The following is a 23,985-nucleotide window of genomic DNA, read 5'->3' on the forward strand; positions in this document are numbered from 1 at the left end:
ATGTTGATTTTATTGCTTGCCGCAATGTTTTTAACTTTTGCAGGGACCATGCCGCCACCACCACCATCGCTGCCGCTTTTGCTGATGCTTTTGACACTGAAAGAAAAGTTAATTAGATACTAAATTACCAATCTCTGGAATATATAGAAACTTGTTTGAATCCTAAGCAAATGCTGAAAACTATTTAGACAAGAAAGCTTTAACATATGCGAATTTTTCTTATGCAAACTTAAACCGGAAATCCTTTAGAATCTTTTTAGCTAAAAATTAACAAAAAGCTAAGCAGGAATTATTTGTTTTAATTTTTTCCTGTAAAGTACCTCAAATATAATGAAAAAAGTCTGATTAAAATATAGTCCCAGTGCCTAGTCCTCTACTTTTTCTCCGTGTCCCCAGCAGTTCCCCCGGGTGTAGGCAACTGTCGCGTTGCATGTTGCTGCTATTACTGCAGCAGAGCACAGCAGAGTATGCCAGAGTAGAGCAGAGCCCAGGCATTTAACCACTCGGACAACAAGGCGGCCAAACAGGCAACATCCACAGCCAACGGGAGCGGGAACTGCAAGCAGCCAGACAGCCGGGCCAAGCTCTGAGCCATGCGATGGCAAAACGTGCTGAGTTTTCGTAATTAGTGCACAAGAGTGCAGCCCGATGGCCACGTGCAGTGATTCCGGTGGGTCGGAAGGGGATTTTGGGAGGGTGAGGTTACAAAAACCCCGGAGCACGTTTATGGGGAGGGAGGAAGAGCTGGAGCTGGAGCTGAAGCTGCCTTTTCGGCCTTTCGAGTGCCCGAGTGTGACATGGCAATGGCAATGCCTGCGTCATCTATCGCCTTTTCTGCGAGTGCTTCCTTCGCAGCCAGTTGGCTTAAGTAAGTTGTTAGTTGCTGGTTGTTGTTGTTGGCCAAGTTGACACATAAGTTGTCGCCTTTAAGCCACAGCCAGCGAATATTGAATTGGCAATATGGTTTTTTATTTGGGTATAAGATAAATGTATTTTTATTTAATATATATGTTTGTTCCATGAACTAATTTCTTTACTGTTTAGGTTTTTGTTTAAAGCAAGCAATAGTTGTAAATAAAATCAATAGTATTATAGCTTTTTATACTATAAAATTGATATACATATATAGCTGGATCTTTTTTGCGGACAAACGCTAACGACATTGGCAGGCAGCAAACAGTTTTCAGCTGCCATGGCCTTAATTTTACTGATTATGGCAGCAACCGGGCAAACTTTTGGCCATTAAAAAAGATTCGTTTTAATGAGTTTGGCAGACAAGGCAACAAGGTTCCCAGCCGGCCCACCCAACAGCCCCACTATCCCCCACCCAATCCACCCTTCACCTTCAGCATGGCCTGTCCCCCATTTTATCGGAGGAAAAACTGTCGCTGTTTATCTTTTGCCGGCTGGCTTTCGAACTGCAGCCAAGGTCTGTCCCGAACTGGACCTCAGATGCATGTGCTTATACGTTAAATAAATACATAATTACACTTGAAGAAATGACAACAACTTTAAGGATAATAAATTTAATTATGAAATCTATAACAAAGGCCTTTCTGCAGTAAAAACTTTGTGTTCACCCGCGAATTATATATATATTTCTGCTGCTTATTCAACATTTATATAGAATTTTTCCAAGTGCCTTACGAAATCTGCATTTTAGTGCAATTAACATTTGGGATGGATACAAGGCAATGGCATGGGCCAGAGCGCTTTGTGCATTGTTCGCTCCATAAATCAGAATAAATTGAGTGCGCAAATAAAGTAATTGTCCTTTTTGCCGTTTAAGGCTGCTTAATTTCTGGGCCAACACCCCGAAACGATATCGAGTAAGACTTTTACCTGCCAAGTGGCCACATTTGGGGAATCATTTAAAAGCGGACCAAGACGAGGGCGCTATAAAATCACTTGTTCTGCTAATTGAAACCCCGGCACAATTAAAGTTTCCTTCGGGGGAAAACAAAAAACTTTCTCGTCCAGGACTGGGGAATGTTTTTTCGCTGTATTTTTTCCCTCTCTTTTCCAGATTGACAGCTGTCATGGCGATAACCGCAGTGGGACTTGTTTCGTTTTGGTCTCCTTTTTTTGAGTTTAAGTTTGGTTTGGGTTTTTGCTGCATAAAATGCAGATGCAACTGGCGCATTGCTCATTTTCTCACTGAAGGAGAAGCTTGTATAATTTCAATATTTCACAATAATTCGCAATGCCGCCAACGCGTTGGCTTGGACTTTCTCCATCTCCAGTCGGTGGTCGCTCAGCATCGCATAACGGTTTGACAATTTGCAATGCGCCTGTCACTCCAGTTCAGTTCCTCGGGATCGGCATCGAAATCGGGATCGTCCCATGAAAAATGCATAAGTGACAAAAAATAAACTCCAACAATGGGGATTCAAAATGCCGCGAGGAGACAGAAAAAGATACTGCTGACCGACTTGACCGTACATGGGCTTGTTTACTCCTTATGTTTATTAGTGGACTCCAGTGCAGTGCAGTTCGGGTTCAGTTCGTTTTCAGTTCGAACGCCTACTGACCGACTGACTGCCTCCTCCGCCTCCAGATCCAGCGCGTGGAAAAAGGCAAAACAATCAAGCAGGTTATTGGTCATCGTCTGGAGTCGTTGAAGTGAAATTAAGTCATTTTTCAATGCATTGTATAAGCGAACGCGCGTGGCAAATGGATGGAAGAGTTGTGAGGAAAATACTGGACTTTAAAAGGCTTGGAAAACTCTAATAAAATGTGGAGAATTAGGTCATCTTCTATATATATATTATCATTTTTAAATATTTAAGCTTAATTGTTACGATAATTGAGGTAACCTTACCTTAAAGGGCTTATTCCTAACTTAATGAGACTTAAACTAAAAGCTTTAATAAGAAATTTTCTCAGATTTCACCTCTGAGCGTCGTTTTATCGAAGTCAAATCCATCATCAATTTCCCTTCTCTTGAACAATTTCTCACAACCTCCACCAAGACTTATCAAAGAGCCACTCCCCCTCACCCACTTCCCCTTCTCACCAGCTTAACCCCACCTGGATGGATGTCCCAGTTTTATAGGGCCACTTTGGCACATTTGTGGTTGCCTTGGCCAGCTGTCTGAGGGCTGAGGTTTCTAGCAGTAGGGACAAAGCGATACCCGCAAACATTTACAAGATGGAAATGTTGTCATACCAGGGATAGTCCTTAGGATAGGGACACACACAACCAACCGGAACGAATTGCGATTTAAGTAAGTGGGTAAGCGTAAGCTCACCTGGCGGCAATTCAATTGACATAGATTTATGCGTGCCATATAATCAATAATTACCAACAATCATGTGCAAAACGCTAATTTCCACGTCGGAGCAATTAATTGAAATGAAAATGGCCGCAGGGCTAGGGAAAAATATACTGCAAAGGCAGGGGGAGGGGAGCAAGGCAGAAACGAGGCCCAATGATGTCTGTTTCAGGCATGTGCTTTGACTTTGCTTTTAGCTTTGACTTCGACTCCCCCTGCCGCCCCCTCAATCCAAGTTAATTAATGCGTGCAATTTAATAAAAGCATAAACGATATATTTAACCGCCTTACCCCCTCTCGCCACAACCGAATGGGCAATAAAATTAATCAAATAATTACGCTTAGACAGAGCCCAGAACCTCGGGCATTTGACTTATCAGCGTTCATAAACGAGACATTAAAACTGGTCAAGAAAATCGGCCCAAGACCCCTCCTCACCCCCCTATTTTTCTCTGCAATAAAAATGTTTTCTTCTTTTTCGTGTTCGTGTGGTTTTCACTTGAGCGCAGCGAGGCATTTATCATTTTTAATCGAATGCGGAAACAATGGAGCGCGTCTAAGTGGAGCATTTGATGTGGGCGATGGCGATGGTGGGCGCCTTTCTTGGCAGCCAAAGAAGTCGAAAAGGCCAACGAACAGCGGCAGCAGAAGCAGCAGTAAGTGCTCAAAACAAATCTATAATAATTTCTTTTAATTGTTGCTCTACCAGAGACGGGGCTTTCTGCCAGATTGATCGAGTTGGCGGTGTCTTAATAAGCTTTCTATATGTTGGAGGGTTGTTGGAAAAACTGAGGATATAAAGGGGGTTGTAGAAATTATATTTTAAATTATTTGAAGGCATTGAGATAACTTTATCATTAGTTATTTGATTGACCATTTAATCAGTCCGTTTTTCATAAAATTAAAATCTGAATTCCTATAACATCTTCACTTTAAAATCACTTCTTAAACTCCCCAATTTATAATTTAGGTTATTTACAGTTCGACCAGAGTGTCATTTAGTATCTACAAAATTGAGGAAAAGATTTTCTCAATTTTTCCCTCATCCGCCACATCGACACACAGGCCCAATAACTGGGTCCAAAATAGAAGGCAAAAGCTAATGTAGCAGAAAATTACTTTATATGCACATGGCAGAGTTGTCGATAGATGGTTAAGTTTGAGTTTCGGAGCCTCGCCTATCAGCAGGCAATAATCGAGTCGAACGGCAAATTTAATTTGCTTTAAATTGTTGTTAAATGCGAGCAATTGAAATTTATGCCAACAACACAATACAAAGGCAACAACGGCAGGCAAAACAAAGCCAAACACAGGCTGTGATAATCTGCAGCGACACTGCCTCGCCACAGCCAGCCGCCGTCGTCATCATCATCATCAATTTAGCCAGAAATCGGCGACACTGTCACAGGCATACTGTTATTTAAAAATAAAGTATAAATAACAATTAATAATACGATTTTTTTATTTAAAAAATATTTCTTAACAATTTTGCTAGGATTCTTCTAGAATATACTTTAAATATATTAACTTATTAGTGATCACATTTACCTCTCTTTAAATTTTGCTGACTGAAAGTTCTATCTTTATTAAAATATAAAATTTATTATTATTATTTTTACCAAAATCTGCAATATTTCTCCCAGTGTATATGATGGCTGGATTGTTTGGCCCCGGCTTCGCGTTTTTCGTTTTGGTTTTACCGTCGACGATTTGGCGCCGTCTGGGGGCGCATGCGCGAATGTCCTTGTGCGCTATTTTCAGTTTTTCTTTTTTTTTTTTTTTTTGCTCTTTCGATTCCGAACATAATAATTTTATAGTGAAAAGTGAAGTAAAACAAATGCGACAAAGCAAATGGCGCAAATTGCCGACTGTCTGCCGAGAGCTGTCGGACTGTCTGTCCGTGTGTCTAACTTAATACGGCATGAAATGTCAATTGGGCTGGCAACCTGTGGGCCCAAATAGCCTCACATAATCAAATTCAAAACAAATTTGTGCGAACAGAACTCTTTACCGAGTGTGCACTGGAAGAAAGTTGAAAGGATTGAAAATTTTAAATAATTTCTAAAGGGTTAAAATAGGATTTTTGTTATATTATATCAATTAAATTGGAAATATGTCTCTAAAGGGAGGTCAAGCATCTAAGACTCAGCTCATTCAACCCAAATTTCATCAATTTTAAAGACTTTTATTGATACTAAAAAGTAATTTAATAACTAATCCTTAAATTCTTAAATATATAATTAACTAATCTCGATTAGAAATGTGTTTTTAAAGTGTGTACATACGAAAATTGGCAACAAGGCTGCGCCATTTGGAACTGGTTTAAAGTTATTGTCCATCTTTTGATTTTTCTTGGGCTGTCGCTGTGATGTTGATGTTGATGTTGCTTTTGCTGTTGCTGCTGTTGTTGCTGTTGTGTTTGGTGTTGCTGTCGGACATCGACAATGTCGTTGCTGTCTCTTGTTGGTGGCACTTGTTTGTTGTTGTTGCTGCTGGCGTTGTGCTGTTGCCGTTTGCCGTTGTCTTTCGTTGTTGACTCTTATTGGCTTTTTGGCTCGGTGATTAGTAGGTCAGAGTTTTTCATTTCCAATTGGATATGTTGCACAAGCGGCACAGGCTCAGGCACAGTCACAGGCGCACAGCAACAGCAAGTGTATGAGTGTGCGCCGCTGCATTTTGGCCATATTAGGAAAGGGTACAGCGGACCAGCAGCAATGCAACTCGGCCAACTCACACTAACATTCGACTACTTACGTAGATGTAGACAAGGCAATAAGAACTACACTCCAAAATCAGCAGCTTTTTGATTCATTCAATTCACTCCAGAGGTTGTGGGAAAGTGTCGTGTCCGGCGAAGACATCAGTGGAAATGTTTGTCAACAAAGACAGCAGAAACAATAAGGAAAATGTCCAAAGATGATTGTAAATAATACAACAATGTATACAAGATATCGAAGAACCAAAATTATGTTTTCCGGACTTGGTCAAGAAATTATTTTCCTGTTATCCAAATTCCACTCGGTATGTAATACAAATTTTTTCAATATCATCTGAAACAACATCATCAACATTCTTGCCTTTAAACCCCAATTCTCAAAGAACGAAATAAGACTTCAATAATATTATTGCAATCAAGTGTTTGGCCCTCATGTTACCGCGACTTTAATTGCCATTGGCAACTCTTTTCGATTGGTCAGCAAACCCACAACAAGACACACTCGTACATTTTATCCCCCGCAAAGTCACTAAAAATATTTTATTTATCTTACGAGCTGGGACAACGCCTGAGTAGAGTCTTACCTCGCCAATGGCAATGCCAGCGAGAAAGCATGAAAACAAATATAAATTTTTATATTTATTTTCGTTGTACTTTTGTGGGGGTGGCGCCAAGCCAAAGACCCCCAGCTCAGACCCGAAACTCTGTTTTGGCCTCCAAAAGCACAAAAGTTCGCACGAGTATTTAACACCAAGAGCCAAATGACACCAAAAACAACAAACATCAGCACAGAAATAGGAAAAAAAAAGCGCAGAAAAAACAACAAAATAACAATAAAAGCAGATAATAATAACAGTCGACTGGCAATCAATTTGAAATTGAAACGCGCTTTTATTGTGGTAGGTGGGCTGGTATTTTCCTATAAACGATATTACGACCCTGCGTAGGCCCCCCCTAAATGCTTGGAGTCTCCCAAGCTTTGAGTTTGGCTTGTTGTTTTTTTGGCAAACGCCAATTGAGACGGCTTATTATCTGCAATTAGAGCCGGCAACCCAAGGCGATGCTCGTGCAGTTTCGCCACTAAAAATAAACTCTGTCATCATTTTAAGAGGCATCTTTAGCATTTTTTAAGCATTTATTTTTATGTGCAATGATTGATTTTTAATGTGCGTAACTGCCAGAGGCATGCCAAGATCAAAGACTGACCAATTAATCAGCAAGAGAGCAATATAAGCAAGATGGTGTGATTTTTATTTTATGGTATGCTAAGAGCATTCTATAGCGTATCGCCGGCCATTGCAGTTTCCTGGGGCTAACCTTGGTCTTTTTAGTGGCAAAACTTGGATGTTATTTATTTTGAGAGCTTATATAAGGAATAATTTCCTTAGTTTAAACTTACTTTTTTTATTATTTTCCACATAAAAATCAATACATTTTAATCAGCTTAAATCTCTGCCAACTAAATTCTCCCCCTACACTTGTGATTTTTATTTTTCTGTTAATCCCTTTGCAGCTCCTGCCTGCCCATACACAAGAATTATCAGCTGCAGTCCCACACGAATCATATGAAATATGTAGATGATGACATATGGCCTCAATGTTGGACCGCTAAATATATCAAAATTTATAGCCCGTGCCCAGAGGTAACCCAAATAATAAAAAAGAATATATAGAAAATAATCAACTCACCTGCCACCCTCAACTCGAGCACACTTACCTCTTTATTTGAGCCCACTTATTTATAAAAACAGGCACGCACCCATATATATCACTCGGATATATATATGTGCACTCGTGTATATAATAATGTCGAGCAAAACCAATCGCTGATGTGAGACTGAGACGTCTCAGATGCGTTGGCGTTTTGTCAACATTTATGGGAGGGAAGGAGGACCATCCATCCACATGGGAACCTGATTCAGCGGCCAGACTCTGCAGCAGAAATCACTTTGATGAGCATCAGCATTGACATGTCGTTGAAATTATTGCCCGACTGTCGGTTGGCATCCACATTTATTCACTCAGCGCGCTTTTTGAGTGGCCTTTTATAATTGGCACTCGGACAGCACAGGAGGAGGAGTTTGGCATTTGTGGGTGGTTTTCTGTGTGCGACACCAAATCCCGAACCTAAACCCTCTCAGAATCAATATTTATACGTCTCTCGCCTCCGTGCCCTGTGTGATCTGACCCCAACAAGTTCGTCCCGGCCAGCCATGATGAGTTAATGCCGCCGCCAACAGTCAGCCATTAGACGGACCAGTGGACACACCAATCCCCCAGAATCCCGCTTTACCCCATTTACACTGCATGTCGCCCTGTCATGTCGAATGTCCATTGATGTTGCACGGAGAGAAATTGGGGAGTATTAGGATTATTAGATTTTATATGAATGAGTTTATTGCTGAATTAAGATGCAACTTTTGGCATTTAAAGTAAACTTAACTTTTTAAATATTTTATTTTTTGGGAAGACATTAGAATTACACCTTTGAATGAACTTTAAACTCGTAGTTATATTCTTCACTATAAATTCTCTATTATTTTAAAGTAATATTCTTTCACTACCCCTATTTTTTCTCTATGTATGTTACTGTCCATGGAGATTTGCATTGGTTATTAGCTCAGCTGCTCATCGGGACCTTCCATATTCGCGTGTGTGTGTGTGTGTGTGCGTTGTCTGCGGTTTCGATTTTGTTGACAATTTGTAGCGTAATTAATTGAACCAAAATTAATAAAAACAACAACAAGCCGTCAAGCAAACAGACAGACGATGACGACAGCAGAGCTTTGCTGTTTGGTTTGTTGCTACGGTTGTTTATTGTTTGTTGTTTGTTGCTGGGGGGACAGATTACAATTGGCAGCGCCAAGTGATACATAATGTTACGAGTAAATGACTCGACTAACGGGGGCTGAAGCTAAAATATAAAATCACGTTCTTCGCAGCAGCAGCAGCAACACCACCATCGCTCACGATTAGCCACGATCTCTGGCGGTTGCCATTTGGCTGGATGGCTGGCTGCCTGGCTGCTGTTATTATATTGGCGGGTTCACTTGGCTTTGGCTCTTTGGCAGTTTCACTTTTCGCCTCCTTGTGATTTGTTAAGCCTTGTCAACGCTCCGACATATCCATTATTCTTCACACACGATTAGTTTTCGTTTCTCATATGTTAACCATAGTTTGCCAGTTTTGCGCTTTTCATGGCTAATAAGCGTTGATTGATATGAACAGGCCAAGCATTTAGCTGAAAGTGATCCATGTTTATGTCAATGGGTATTCAAGTCGAAATTGGATTTGCATTTAACTGGATTTTGGTTAAATTGAACTATTAAATGTACATAATATGCATACAACAATTTTATAAATTAAAAGGGATTTGTTAAGAGAAGGCCATAATATCTTAATTTAAGATTATAGAAATATATAGAATTGTTAGTTATTATAAAAGGAAATAAAATATTTCCTTAGGAATAGTTTCTTTCAATAAATAAAGTCACAGATGCCTCAAAATAATTCTTAAAAATGTTTTTATATTTCTAAGAAATATTTTAATTGTTATTTCTTTCTACCCTATTACAATTAAATCTTTATTCTTATTATTTCTTTAACTATTTTACTAATATTATATACCATTTTCTCTAAGCCATATTTGAAAATCAAACTTTGTTTTTAAAGAATGTATTTATTTAAATTTGACTGCATTAATTGCCTATTGTCAACTAGCAAACTGTTTATTTTATCTATGATTTTTTCCAGAGAGTCTTTACTATGCCATTCATAAATATACCAACTGATTCATATCACCCACGCGACCCTCACTTATGCAAATTACAAATGCAAATTTAAATGCGTACAAAATTAATTAAACATAAACATAAAAAACAAAAAAAAATAATGAAAAACAACGAACCAGCCTGGTGAACTACAGCTTAATCGTTCGGCATTTCCGCTCGTCCAATTCCACTCAAAATAGCCAGCTTCCACTTCCCAAAACAAAAAAAAAAAAAAAACATATAAATAAACTAAGAGAACCAGAAGAGAGAGGGCCCGAACGCAATGTGCAGGTGGTTATGGCCATGAGGGAGCGTGGGCCGGGCCAAGTCGAGTGTATTTCCGCTTGAAAGCGGCAATAACGATATTTGTAATAATAAATTTACGTGAAATATAAAATAAAATCAACGTTGACTCAAGTCTCCACTGGCCGCCCACTCGGCGACACCAACGCATTGTTTGAGACTGCAGACTGAGTTAACAACCGGCAACAGGCAGAGCAACAACAACAACAAGCCACTAAGAAACACGGCCCAGAAGCTCAGCTTGGCCCGAAGCCCCGACGATGCTCACAATTAGCCAGCTGAGAGAGTCTTTTTTTCGCTTTCTCACCGCTTTCCCAAGCGGGGGCCATAAATGGTCACAGACACGTCTCAGAGACTTCCTAAGCGGGCTCACCAGCAATCGGGCAATCCGAAACCAGCCGCCAGGAGGGGAACCGGAGACGGAGAAGCCAATGGTCTAGTCCCCCGGATCGAACTTGGCGGGCATCGCGCTTTGTGACCATATAGAGGCAAATGCGATTTCCGAAGCTGGCAATTAAAAGCCAAAGCCAAAGTGGAAGCTTAGAACATTTGCATAAGCAATGGTACGACATGGCAGGTGGCACACGGGGGTTTTACTCTCTAAAATAAATGTAATAAATGTTAATAAGTAAATGCAATATGAATAGGTATTAAATAATAAAGAAAGATTGTAAATAATATATATACCTGGGGTTATAACAATTTTTAAGCATTTTTAGATATTTTACTTCACAAAAGTTCACCTTATTTATATTTTTTAAATTTTATACAATTATAACTAAGCATAATTTTTACAAATATTAAAATTAATGTAGGTTTTCTAAAGAGAAAGACTTTCATAAACATGAGCCTCATAAATTTTATGTTAATTTTGAATTTAATTTAAATTTTTAAAATTATATCTTTAAATTTAAACACTATTTAGAAGCTTATAAAATTTCTTATACAGTTTAAATTTAAAGAAAAAAAAACATCCACTTTGTAAGATCCTCTTTTCCCTGCTATGCCTTAAAAGTATGCTGTTTTTATTGCTGTGTATTTTCGGACACAACCATAACTTGATCATAAAACAAACATTCAAATGTGACGTTTGTTTTTTTAATTATGGCTCGCCTATTCATGTTCTTGTCTTTGGGAGTCGACATCGTCGACCGACAGATTAAGCTGTCAGCCGAAAACACAACACCATTGGCCAATTTGTATATATTTAAAACTATATATAGTATATTCAGTTAATCAAAATTGCGCTCGTACATATATAATTTTCAGCTCATTTTGGAACTGCCACGGCATTCGCACGCAAATCAAATTAATGTTGCATGCGTTACTATTTCACTCTCTTCATTCGTGCGACGGCGGCGGCGGCGACCTTGTGCCATGAAAAATGTTTGCTCTTTTGAGGAAAAATTATAATCAAATTTAACTGTTGTCATCATGATTTATTTACCCAAAGAACAAAACACGACAAACGATGACGGAGTCGCCGGAGTCGGACACAGAAGCACAAAGATAAATTAATCGTCAGTCAGTCACTCACTCACAGAGTCGATCGGTCTGGTCTATTGCCCAAAGCAAATTACTTACAAGTGCTCATATTCATGTATGTGGTCATATAGCTATATGGGAGCGATATATCGGAGCTCAAGAGTTTAAGCTGAACTGATTGGAAGCAGAGGTGGTATGTCGTCATGGCAAAAACAATAAGAACACAACGGCAGCTTGTTTCGCCTGCAGGAGCAAATCCATTTTGCAATTATTTGCCTGTTGTCAGTTAATTATAATTATTTGTGAAGCAACAAAATGCACAGAACAAAAACCTATAAAAAAAACAACAACTATAAACACAATGATTTGCTAAACAAAAAGAAACTGAACAACAACAATATCGAGTTTCGCAGCAAAATGAAATGTGACTTTGAAATCGGCTTAACAATTTGTAATTAGAAGCGAAGCGAAAACAACTTGAGAAGTATACACACCCCATTCATACATCAACTCGGAGATTGATTGTAGCGAATTGGAATAAATCATAAAATCGAAATAATATTAATCAAATTTATATAACTTTATAGGAGCTATAGCTTTGAGAGGTTTTTTAAGAAGCGTTGCACTTTTCTTTATATATCCTAACCCTTTTTTTTGTTAGAAAATTCAAAAGGACTCTATGAATATATATAAATATATATATGTAAATGAATATATATTTTCAAAGTAAATCTGACTAAATCTTAGTTTTAAAACTTCTCGTAACCCCTTTAAAATATAATTTTCCTTGAACTTTACTTGGCCATGCATTATAATTTCAACTCCAAATCAAAGATAATCCAAATAAATATCCAAAAGTGAGTATCATTTATGGTTGGGCAACAAAAGTTCACCGCTGAAATGGAGCTAGGTAGCTGATACCATCTCAATCAAAGATGAATAAACATTTTTAACTATTTTCAAGTGAGCTCCATCCCTCCCGCTCCCAACACAATGTTTGACTTGTACAAATGAATGTCAAATGCTGCTGCAGCACAGTTGTCTGAGTCTGAGTAGCAAATAAAATTAGCAATAAATTTAAATAAATAACTGACTGGCGATATTAGATCATACCAAATCTCAGGGGGCCCCTAGAGCATGGAGCTCAAGCAAAACTCACTCAAAACACTCGAAACGAAACCGAAAATTTGAATTGAAAAAGACTCAAGAGAGCGGAAAGACCCACTGGGACCCGATACTACACGATACCCAAACGATCCATGCCGATCTCCGATCCATTCCGATCCGATGCGATGCGATGCGGCCAACGCAAAAGGCACCCACACATTGGGTAGATTCGGGGAAAGAGAGAACTGGTTTCTCTTCAATGACGTTGTGTTGGCGTTGGCGAGCGCCAGTGGGTTTCTCGGTTTATTGGTCGCCGCGGAGACTTCGTATCTGTAAGTGCGAGTATCTGCGAGATACCGCTGCCTTTTAATGCGGCATTTCATTCATTGATCGTTCCAATAGCACACCGCACGCTCAGCGCACCAGACAAGTGAACCGATCGGATCTGAGCCCGACTTCCACTTCCACTTCCAGCCTCTATGTGTGGGCGATCCCGATTCCGATCCCGATTCCGATCCCTCTCAGAATAGGCCACGACAAGCTCACTGGCCTGGCTAACGGAGTCAAAGCCAAGTGGCTCAGCTGATGCTAGCTGGCAGGCTGGCTGGCTGGCTGGCACTCATCTCGGGCGACATTGACGATCGAGATATATCTTTTTAGTGCACAGCGGACAAGCGCAGCAAGCAGACGCAGCGCGCGCAGCATTTTCTCCGTGTCTTCCGTCGGGTTATTGGATACAACAGATACAGATACAGATATAGCCGCCGCTAAAGATACACAGCCGCTCGGCGCGTACTCATAGATATTTTTAGCAGCCGGCCTCACGCATATAGTCCCCGTCGCACTGACACACGCGGCTTGCACGTTTTGGAAAATACACTCGTTCGTTCCTCAAGGCTTTTCCTGCTCCTCGGAAAATCCAACAAAAACTCTGTGAAAAAAGCCAAGTTCTTATCAATAATTAAATCGCCGAAAAAACCGAAAAGGAACCAACTCAATTCAACCAAAACAAAAACACGCACAAAACGTCTCACAAACAAGTTTCAAATCGCTTCGAGGAAATAAAACTGAAAACAATAATTTTTGTTGTGTTAATATGCCAAATTTATGCATGAGCTAAACAACTTTAATTCAAAAAAAAAAAACAGCAAAACTAAAAAAAGAAGCAACGCAAAGATTGAATATCAAAATTCGTTGGGTGACTAATTAGTTGATACGTCGTCGGAATTTCAATTTGCATACTTTAATGAGCCCGAAATTAAAATAAAATCATCGACAAATCTTAATCAGAGTGCACAGTCCAAAATTAAAAAAGATTTAAAAACCTACAAAAGCCACAAACATCAGCCATACACATTGTTGGATTTATAAAATCAAAAAGGTAAATATACCTCTGCCATTTATCAGACATACATAGGGAGAAAGATATGGAAACAACAAAAAATTCTTCAATAAAAATAGACAAAAAGCATTCCTTGGCCAATCGCAAGAGTGGGTGGGTGGGCGCTGGCGGGGGGAAGGCTTTTCGAGCAACTTCTGAAACATTTATTTGTCCAAGGTGTTGAAAAGCCCGACATTTGGGCTGGGGAGAGCATTCTAAGGAGAGAAAACTGCGACGACAGCAGCTTGTCAACTGATTTTGAAAGGTTACCAAAAGGAAAGCCAACAACTTGGAACCATTTTGTTTGTGGTTACAAGGGAGGAGAAACATTTTAATTAATGTGTAAGCAGAAGCTGTGAATTTGTTATCAATGAAAACAGGATTTCTGTCACTGATATTTGAACTTAAAGCTTAGTTTAACAAAGCAATATTTGTTAGTTACTTTATCTGTATTAAGACTGTATAAATGAAGATAAATAACCATTCAGTGAATAATTATGAAATTATATTACAGAGAACAAGAAAGGAAGCTAACTTCGGCACGCCGAAGTTTCTATACCCTTGCAGATATTATTTCATTACATTTTACCTACGTATACTTATTATGTTTACAGTTTGACAGTTACAGTTTTGCATTCCCAGCTTTATATTTTATCTACATCTACCGATCGTTTATATGGCAGCTATATGATATAGTTGTCCGATTTTTATGAAATTCATACCAAAATTCTGAAATAATAAAATAAGACTATATCTCAGAGTAGATGAAAATACGTTGAAAAACAACGAAGTTATAATTTTTTTCTATTAATTTCCTGATCGTTCCTATGGCAGCTATATGATATAGTCGTCTGATTTTCATAAAATTTTTACCAAAATTCAGAAATAATATAAAATGGTCATATGTAAAAAATAGTGCACATATGTTGAAAAACAGCTAAGTTATAATTTTTTTTCTAAAAATTTATTGAACATTTGTATGGCAGCTATATGATATAGTCGTCCGATCCGGCTCGTTCCGACATATATAGCAGTGAGAGCATATAGAAGACTATATGCAAAGTTTCATTCAGATAGCTTTAAAACTGAGGGACTAGTTTGCGTAGAAACAGACAGACGGACAGACAGACAGACAGACAGACAGACGGACAGACGGACAGACGGACAGACGGACATGGCTAGATCGACTCGGCTGTTGATGCTGATCAAGAATATATATACTTTATAGGGTCGGAAACGTCTCCTTCACTGCGTTGCAAACTTCTGACTGAAATTATAATACCCTGCAAGGGTATAAAAAGGAATTAAGCTACAAATTTACGTTACATTAATTGAATTCTGATGCATTTTAGACTGAATTTTATCAAGTGGGAAAATATTTTCGATTTTTTTAAAATCAAATCACCATTCAATGAATATTTTTCTTAACCATAAATTTGAAATTAAAATTAGATTATAAACGCATAGGTTTTCCGCATTTCTATATATACATAAATATATATTTTTGCCCACCAGATTGTTTGTTGTGCCCCCCTGACCCAAATTACAGTCCAATATGCGGGACAGACTACGTAGTATCTCTCCCACTCCTGCCTCGATGAAAAGGCGAACAACAACAACAGCAACAACAACGATAATAATAATAGAAGAAAAAATAAGAAAAATAAAAATTAGCCAAAAGGCGAATGCCAGAAACCTGTCAAAAACTCAAGCAAATCAAACGCCGATGGGTAATACAAAACCACACAAAAGCTATCAAAATATAACTCAAACACAACCACACGTAGACATTTACATACACTAAGAGAAAATCTAGGGAAATAATTATGCAGAAAATTGGGATTTTACAAAGTAAAACTAACTAACTATCAGTTAAAGGTAGTAAATTCAAATTAATAATTTCCAAACAATTTGTCAAAGATCCCAACTTTATAAGATCCACAATATATTCTACATTTTGTTTCATTAATTATTTTTCTCTGTGTACATGTACACACATATTCACACCGTGACAAAAGGAGCTCCGAGTGTAAACACGGGCACATCACACATACGCCCTGTGTGCCAATTTTAATAAACAAACTCAACGTAAATGGAAAATCAAACAAAATCATTTGGCCAAAGCAGCAAAGCAATGGCAACAAATCAACATCATACAAAAAAAAAGAAAAAAATACGAAAATGAAACGAAACCAAACTCAAAGAAAAACAGCAAATAAAAAAAAATTAAAAGATGCAAAAAGAAAAGAGAGAAAAAAAATAACAAATAAGAACTTGCCGCAGGCTGGCTAAAAATAATAGCTGCCAACGGTAGCACACACGAGACAAAAGCCAAAGGGGGCGGGGCAGAGGGGGCCAGAAGGCGGCAACTGCACGAGACAACAACAATAACAAAGACAATCGACAGCAAGAACAACAACTGCAGGCGTAAAAGCAACAAATGAAAGATTTTTTTGACGCTTTCCACAAAAAAGAAAAACATATCTAGAATCACAAATCGAAAGAGATAAAAAATTGAGAAATGGGGAGAGGGAAAAAAATAAGAAACAAAAATAGTGAAAGAAAATTCAAGTTGCATACAATAAAAACTAATTTTAGAGCGGTGGCAAAAACAACAGCAACAACCATAAGCGAATCAAACTCATGCCAGGCACAGGCACAGGCACCGGCATAGAGAAACAATCTGAATCACTCGAAGATTCTACAGTAGAGATCTATCACGAGAGGGGATATCGAAAAATTAGCAGTACTACAAGATTAATTATCTTTTAAGATTTAGGGAATATTTATTATAATATACATTTTAAAATTAAGAAACTACAGCGAGACTTTATTATAATAACTTTTGTTAAAAATGGGACAGAGTTTCCTTAATTAAAATTTTGATTAAGTTCGTATTTAGGTTTGTCTAGGCTTTGATCATTTGCAAAATTTCAGGCCAGCCTCAAAAACCTCATGTAACAAATATTGCTAAAAAATATACTTATACGTTATACACATCTAAAAAATAATGTAGATTTTTTGATATTTTAGGCAATGTCTACATTAATTTATACTTTATCTATAGATCACCTTTCACTATCCCAACTATCTCATCGACTCTCGTGGCTCGTGCGGTTCTCTTTTTTAATTTTTTTAATTTGTTCTTTTTTTTTTTGCCCAAGCAGCAGACGCTTCATTTTCCATTTAACCGCACCCGACTGCCCGAATCCTTGAATTCAGCTCTCTTCCCCCTCCAAAAAAAACCCGGTCCCCATTGCGCGCAGACAACCGTGCAGAAAAAGTTCTAAATTTAATGGCTACACCTAAAAATGCAGCGACTGCAACCGAAACCGAAAAGTGAAGGGCAGGCAGGCAGGAGGAGGCGGAGGAGGAAGTTTCAAGTGCACTCTCCAGCCTAGGCCGGGCTACACCTCCGTCCCAGCGATTTGCCCAAAAAAAAGTACAGAAAAAGAGCTGTACCCCTGGTTCACTCCCTCGACCCCTTCACGCCTCGTCGCACGCATGGCTCGCCTTTTGTCTAGCTCGTCGTTGGGAAATGAAAAGGGGAAAGGGGAGATGGAAGGGGAGATGGAAGGGGAACCCACAGAAAAAAATATATACAAAATTAAATTAAAAATTAATTTAAAACAAAAAGAACAAGACAAGGTAAAAATAAAGTGGAGATCCTGAAATCAGGAATTCTTCAAGCGATTTAAAAGTGTTTATCACTTTTCAAAGCTTCAATAATTTATTTGAATACTTTTCCATATCTATTTTCAAATATTTCTCACTGTGTACCCATGCCATGGTAAAAAGGGATGTACCGGGGGAAAGAGGAACTACCGTTCCATGTTTGTTGTCTGCGCATTTCAATTGGGCTCTCTTTCTGCATTGTGCCGGCGTGTAATTGAAAACTTAAGCAGAAGCTCCCAACAATCTCTCTTCCCCCTTACTTTATCCACTCACTATAAACGCGCAACAAATTTTCCAATCATCAGAGAACGAAAATCGGAGCCTACACCCACGCTTTCAGCTACCCCGCTCTCCGCTCTCCGCTCATTTCCTGCCCTGCTTCCTTCCTGCGTATCCTGTGTGTGTATCCTGCCTGAAAATCAGAAGGCGCGCGCTTGTTGCTGTTTGTTCAACAAACGTTTATTAGCCGCGAATACTTTTAATCGCATGCAATTTGTTGATTGCGGCCAGTCGCTGCACTTTCCACGCTTTTCCACCCATCATGAACCCCACTTTTGAGTACACGGAACTAGGTAATTTTCACATCGTTTCCAGAACGGGGGTGCCAGCTTGGGCAGCACCAGCAGCAGCAGGTGAGCAACGGTTGCCGCCCGCTTTGAAGACTGCGCACAAATTTTTCTGTGTTGTAAACTTAATTGCAGCTTGTTTGTTGCATGTCGCAAACTTTAACGATGCCCTTGCCACTGATAGGTCGATCGGTTTGGGGGAAAATTCTGTGGTATATTTAATAAATTCTCTTTTGAAAATGAGGAAATGGGTTAGACGTTTTTAGAGAGAGCTACACTTTCTTTTGTAAAATAAAGATTACTTAATTTATGAAAAATGGTTTATACCCCAAACAAAAGATGTAGAAAAGAACTGCAATTAATAACCCCATGAGGAAATCCTTAAATTTATTTCACATATTTTTCTAGACAAGTGAAAATTCAGCAACACTTTCTTAATTCAGTTGAAAGTTTTTGAAAAGAGCATGCAATCAGTTGGCACATTTCCAAACTATACAAGTTCTGTCTGCAGGGTCTTTAAACATTTCTTAGGGTTGCGTGGTGGAAATTAATTACACCTTGAGTCGGAGGCGAAACGCCAAAGAAAATCACGGCAAGAGCTGGCCACGTGTTGAAAGTTGCATGCAAAGGTAATTTGAATTGAAGAAGGTGGAAATTTTAAGGAGAAATTTTGTTTGAAATTTCTGGAAGCTGAAATCTCCCATTCTCTCTCTCTGCAATACCAAAGATTAACGGCACAGCGGCAAAAAAGACCTCATAACTCGTTTAGGCCAAGCCAAGAGCGAGCTCTTGGAATGGTCAAAGCTATGCAACAAGTGTCAAACAGGCCAACACGCCAACAATCCAAGCCAAGCCAAGCCAAAGCCAAGCCAAGCCGGATCGGGGCAAGGCAACAAGAATTGTCTACCGCCAATTTCGGACAATCTGCACTAAATTGTCCATTTAAGTGAGCCCGACTAAGGCTAAGACTAACTGGCTAACCGACCGACTGACTGACAAACTGACGCTACGACAACATCAACGTGAGCTGCTGCTGCTCCCCTTAGATCAACTGACTGCAATCAATCCGCTCGCATTTACACCTCTGCATTCAGACAGCATTTTCACATTTTCAGTTGCAACTTGCAACTTGCGATTTATGAGGCCAAGGCACCATAATAATGCAAGGGCGTTAGCATCGATGCAGAAACAATTCAATCTCTGCACTGGGAAATAATGATATAAGGATAAAGAGAATGGAAAATTAGTCGTGTAACATAATAAGTCATTCCTTAATTTTGGAATATAAGCTTTAAGGGTTTATAGGGTCTATAAATAAAGGATTTCATTTATTTATTATACTCTCCCAAGAATGCTAAGGAAAGTACAAGTTCAAGTTCATTTAACGCTTTTCTAAATGATTTTTAAAAGATCCTCCTTTTTATTTTTTTAATAATACAACTAGAACCTTTTTCTCTCTCTGGATGGATTTCTGTGTTTGGGTGGTAGAAATGACGTTGCTTGCGTTGGCTTCGTGCTACATTTTCATGTAACTTAATTCTTGCATTAAAATGCATTCATTAACTGTTTCTGTCTTGCTTTTGTCTGGTTGCATTTTCCAACCGCCAACAGCCAACCGCAAAAGCATTTTCCATGCATTCACCTATTTTCGTGGAAGGGGAAATGTGAGTGAAAAGCGTTGGAAAATATTTGGTATAGCTGACCTACCGCAAACAAAAGAAAACAATAAACCTTTAATTTACCACAGCAGACACAAAACTTTCTCGAATTGTTCGAATCTACATTGAAATTGAGTATAGTGCGCCCTTGGCAATGATAATGGAATCAGAAACTTGTTAAGAGTACAGCGAAAAGCATTTTCCCAAAATAAAAGCGATATAAAGCGATATTAGAAACTCGCTTTACAAATATACATAGTACTGCGAAAATAAACATTATACCATCTTTTTATACAATAGTATTTAGAATTCTACAAGGATTAAACAAACAAAATTATTAAATTTAAAAGATCATTAACACCTTGAATAACCCATTTGAGGATCTGCCAAGACAGCTCATAGAGAATGTCAGAGACGACTCATCTGGATCTGACTCCGAACCAATAGTGACTCAGATACAGAAAAGATACGAAAAGATACTTACTCAGAATTTCGAGGATTGCGCAATGCAATGTGCAATGGGAAAATGTGTTGCGCGGCAGATCAATTTGTTCTTGGCCCCACTCCTAAATTGTATTTATGAGTTTTTGGCCTGATGCGTTTCGTTTCATTTCGTTTCGTTTCGGTTTTTCGGCTTCAGTGGGTTTTATGACGGAAGCACTGCTCAAGAGTCGACTTCAGTTCATTGAAGCCAATTCAAGAGCCGTTTACGGAAGTTTTCGGCCCGGGGTGGGTCCGAAAAAGAACCGTTTCGCTCCATTGCCCAGGCCCCCCATATGTATGTATGTAGGCTCCCCGATGTCTTTTGAGGAAAACAAAATTGTTAATTGCCAGGGGATGGTATTGGTTGGGTTCCAAATAAGCCATTGAGACCCACGACTAACGTCTGCCTCTCTGCACTCCACTTTCAGATGAAGTCCAACACGTACGAGCTGCACAACTACGCCGCCGATCTGAACGATATGGATATGCCGGAGGCCAAGGATTCGCGGAAAAGGAAGACGGCCAGCGCCCGAAGTGGCGAAAAGTATTCCCTGAGACAAAAGCGTCAGAAGAGAAATGCCATCGAGGAGGTGGACTCTGGCCACTTGCCTGACTTTCAACTGGAATTGGATCCCATTGTGGAGCCGGCCAGTAAATCACGGAAAAATACACCCACAAAGGCCAAGACGAAAGCACCGCCGTTGAGCAAATACCGCCGGAAGACAGCCAATGCCAGGGAGCGCACCAGGATGCGAGAGATCAACACGGCCTTCGAGACCCTCAGACACTGCGTACCCCAGGCGATAACCGGCGAGGATGCGGCCAATGCTAGTGAAAAGTTGACCAAGATCACCACCCTGCGGCTGGCCATGAAGTACATCACCATGCTGAGCGATTCCATCCAGGATCCGAGCTATGAGAGCGAGTTTATTGGGGAGTGCCTGGAGGAGAGTGCCAATCGCGAGGCGAGGGTGGACTCCGATCTGGCCGAGGAAGCTGAAGTGGAAGTGGAGGCACCATTAATAGCGCCTGCAGCGGTGAAGAAACCAGCCAAGACTAAAGGCAAGAAGAGCTCAGCGGCCAGCAAGCGGCAGACCCAAAAGCTGGCCAAGTCAGTGCCTCAAATCACACCGATTAGTTCCGGGGAATCCTGCTACGCCACCTCATCGATTGGGTCGCCCGCCTCCTCCGCCTACGCCTCGTTATCCTCGTCGTCCAACAGCCACAGCAGCAGCAGCAGCCCCGGACTGGAGGTAGATAGTTTGGTGGGATTACACGGAATCAGCGATCTGGACACTCTGCTGCTGGAAGCCTCCGACGGAGACTCTCTTACCTGCTTGAGTCCGGGATACGAGAGCCTGCTAACCGGAAGCGGGGAATCCCTGTTACCCGGATGTCGCGGCGATATTCCCATGTCGGCCCTGGAAAAATCGGATGTTGAGCTCAGCCTGCGATTGTTGGATCAGAGATCGGCGGACTCCTTTGACTTTGGCAGCGATCAGCAGCCCTCGGCCTGCATTAGCTCCCTGGCCAGCTTGGAGGGTTATCCCTTCAGCGACCTGCTTCAAAGCGATTTCCCCGACATGTTTCTCACGTGACGCGTATTCATTAGTGTCCTTCGAAGCTCCTGTTAAGCCTAACCCTCGATTTAAGTTAGCGTGCGAGTTGTAGTCCAACTTTCACATTTAGCAAGCGCCCTTGCGGCGGAATTCATTGTGTCATAGCCAGCAGTTATTGGGATTTATCCAGAGAATCCGCAGAATAGAAAGGAGAAGAGGAGCTGCTAACACCGCCACATCCACATGATAACTCAACTAGTGATCTAAGCATTTCTTTGTGAAGCATTTCTCGTTATCGTGTAAATAAAGAGCACCAAGTGTTGTTTCATTACTTTAAGTTAAAGATTGTTTACTTTCTTTATTCGTAATCCAAGCAGGCCTGGGAAACGCTTTTAATATACTAGGGTTACCCCAAGCCATAGCAATCAGAGAGACAAGACAGACGTTAGCCCAATTCGCATTGCCATGGCCAAATTCAATCCCGAGGTGGACTTTCCAGAGGTCTACAAGGTCTGCCAGTTGTTCACGCCAAGCGATGAAGAACTGGAGAAGGTCAGGGACATCATGGACCGCGAAATAAAACTGGGACTGAGCCGCGAACACCACGAACGCTCGACGGTTCCGTGTCACCTGAGCTATGTCAAGGAATTGCCGACGGGACGGGAACGCGGCCGATTCTTGGCCATCGAAATGATGCCGACCAACTGCCGGATAATGCTGGTCAAGTTCAGCAGCGAGAGGGATATATACACCAGTGCCAGGTGCGTGATCCTGCCGCACACAATAGTGGCGGCCAAGGGAACGGAGCTATTCACCTTTTTGGCCACCACCATTGCCCAGTTTGTGAAGGAAAAGAAGGTGGAAAAGGACAATCTGCCGCTGGGAATCTCCTTTGCCTTTACCCTCAACAAGGTAGCCCTGGACATAGGTTATCTTGTTGCCTGGACCAAAGAGTTTGGTGCTCATGGTGTCATTGGCAAGGATGTGGTTAAACTTTTACGCGATGCTCTGGCCCAATTCCCCGAAATATCCGTCGATGTGATGGGCATCATCAATGTGGCAGCCGGTACCCTACTGGCCCTATGCTGGGCCCAGCCGGACACCAGGATTGGGCTGGTAATGGGAGCCATTGCCAACTCGTGCTACGTGGAGCGGATCGATAGGTGCGAAACGTACGAGGGGGAGGTGGACTCCAAGGGGGAGATGATAATCAACTCGGATTGGGCACACTTTGGCGACGGCGGGCAGCTGGACTTTATCCGCAACGAATTCGATAAGCAGTTGGACACCGAGTCCATTAATCCCGGCATTCGGCTGTACGAGAAGTTCAGCGGAGCCCTCTTCGTGGGCGAATTGGTTCGCATTGTGGTTTACTATCTCATGCAAAAGGGTGCCATCTTCCAGGGAGAACGGCGCGACTACGTGGGGATCCAGTGGAAGCTGGACATGGTCTCGGTGATCGATATATCAAACGATCCGCCGGGGACTTACACAAAGGCCCAGGAGGTGATGGACAAGTTCCGCATACGTCACTGCAAGGACCGGGATCTGGCCGCTCTGCGTTATATCTGCACTAAGATCTCAGAACGGGCCGCCATGCTGGTATCCAGCGGAGTGGCCGCCATCATTAATCGCATGGAGAAGCCGAAAATCTCGATTGCCGTAGACGGCGGCATTTATCGCCTCTTTCCATCCTACTCCGCGGCCCTCAACAAGTTCACCACAAAGCTGACAAATCCGAAATATAAATTCGACTTTGTCGTCACTCAGGACAGCAGCGGGGTGGGGGCGGCCATGATGGCAGGAATGGCCCATGCCAGCAAATACAAGACCGATGACAAGTTATTCGTTATGGAGTACTAGGACAGAAGGGTTAAATAAATCGGACATGTAATTAAATAAAAAATATATCAGAATAAATTATTATTGAAATCAAGAAAAGAAAGAATCGAGTAAAGCTTTCAAGTCTAGTAAAGTGAAAATAAAAATGTAGAAAGCATGCTTTGA

General features: G+C 40.6%; 2 protein-coding genes across 3 annotated transcripts; both read left to right on the forward strand.

Annotated features, from left to right (window-relative positions):
- Positions 1–12,353: 12,353 nt before the first annotated feature.
- Positions 12,354–22,315, forward strand: tx (Helix-loop-helix protein delilah taxi). 2 transcript variants are annotated; one of them, XM_070286540.1, is made up of 4 exons: positions 12,354–12,459; positions 12,514–12,988; positions 13,059–14,037; positions 20,848–22,315. In XM_070286540.1, exon 4 carries the CDS (start codon positions 20,848–20,850, stop codon positions 22,015–22,017), a length of 1,170 nt encoding a protein of 389 aa, XP_070142641.1. In that variant the 5' UTR covers positions 12,354–12,459; positions 12,514–12,988; positions 13,059–14,037; the 3' UTR covers positions 22,018–22,315. The 2 variants fall into 2 exon arrangements, with proteins under 2 accessions (XP_070142641.1, XP_070142642.1); XM_070286541.1 differs by having other exon boundaries at positions 12,362–12,406; positions 12,656–12,988.
- A 43-nt stretch (positions 22,316–22,358) lies between these two features.
- Positions 22,359–23,977, forward strand: Hex-t1 (Hexokinase testis 1). The gene has a single exon (XM_017163195.3). The coding sequence runs from the start codon at positions 22,444–22,446 to the stop codon at positions 23,839–23,841; it is 1,398 nt and encodes a 465-aa protein (XP_017018684.1). The 5' UTR covers positions 22,359–22,443; the 3' UTR covers positions 23,842–23,977.
- The last annotated feature ends 8 nt before the right edge of the window (positions 23,978–23,985 follow it).

The sequence above is a fragment of the Drosophila kikkawai genome, chromosome 3R (genome assembly GCF_030179895.1).
Source record: "Drosophila kikkawai strain 14028-0561.14 chromosome 3R, DkikHiC1v2, whole genome shotgun sequence".
NCBI classification, from domain to species: Eukaryota; Metazoa; Arthropoda; class Insecta; order Diptera; family Drosophilidae; genus Drosophila; species Drosophila kikkawai.

What these genes read in the sequence shown, in the direction of transcription:
- tx (XM_070286540.1), top strand. Translation starts at nt 20,848, where the DNA reads ATGAAGTCCAACACGTACGAGCTGCACAACTACGCCGCCGATCTGAAC.
- Hex-t1 (XM_017163195.3), top strand. Translation starts at nt 22,444, where the DNA reads ATGGCCAAATTCAATCCCGAGGTGGACTTTCCAGAGGTCTACAAGGTC.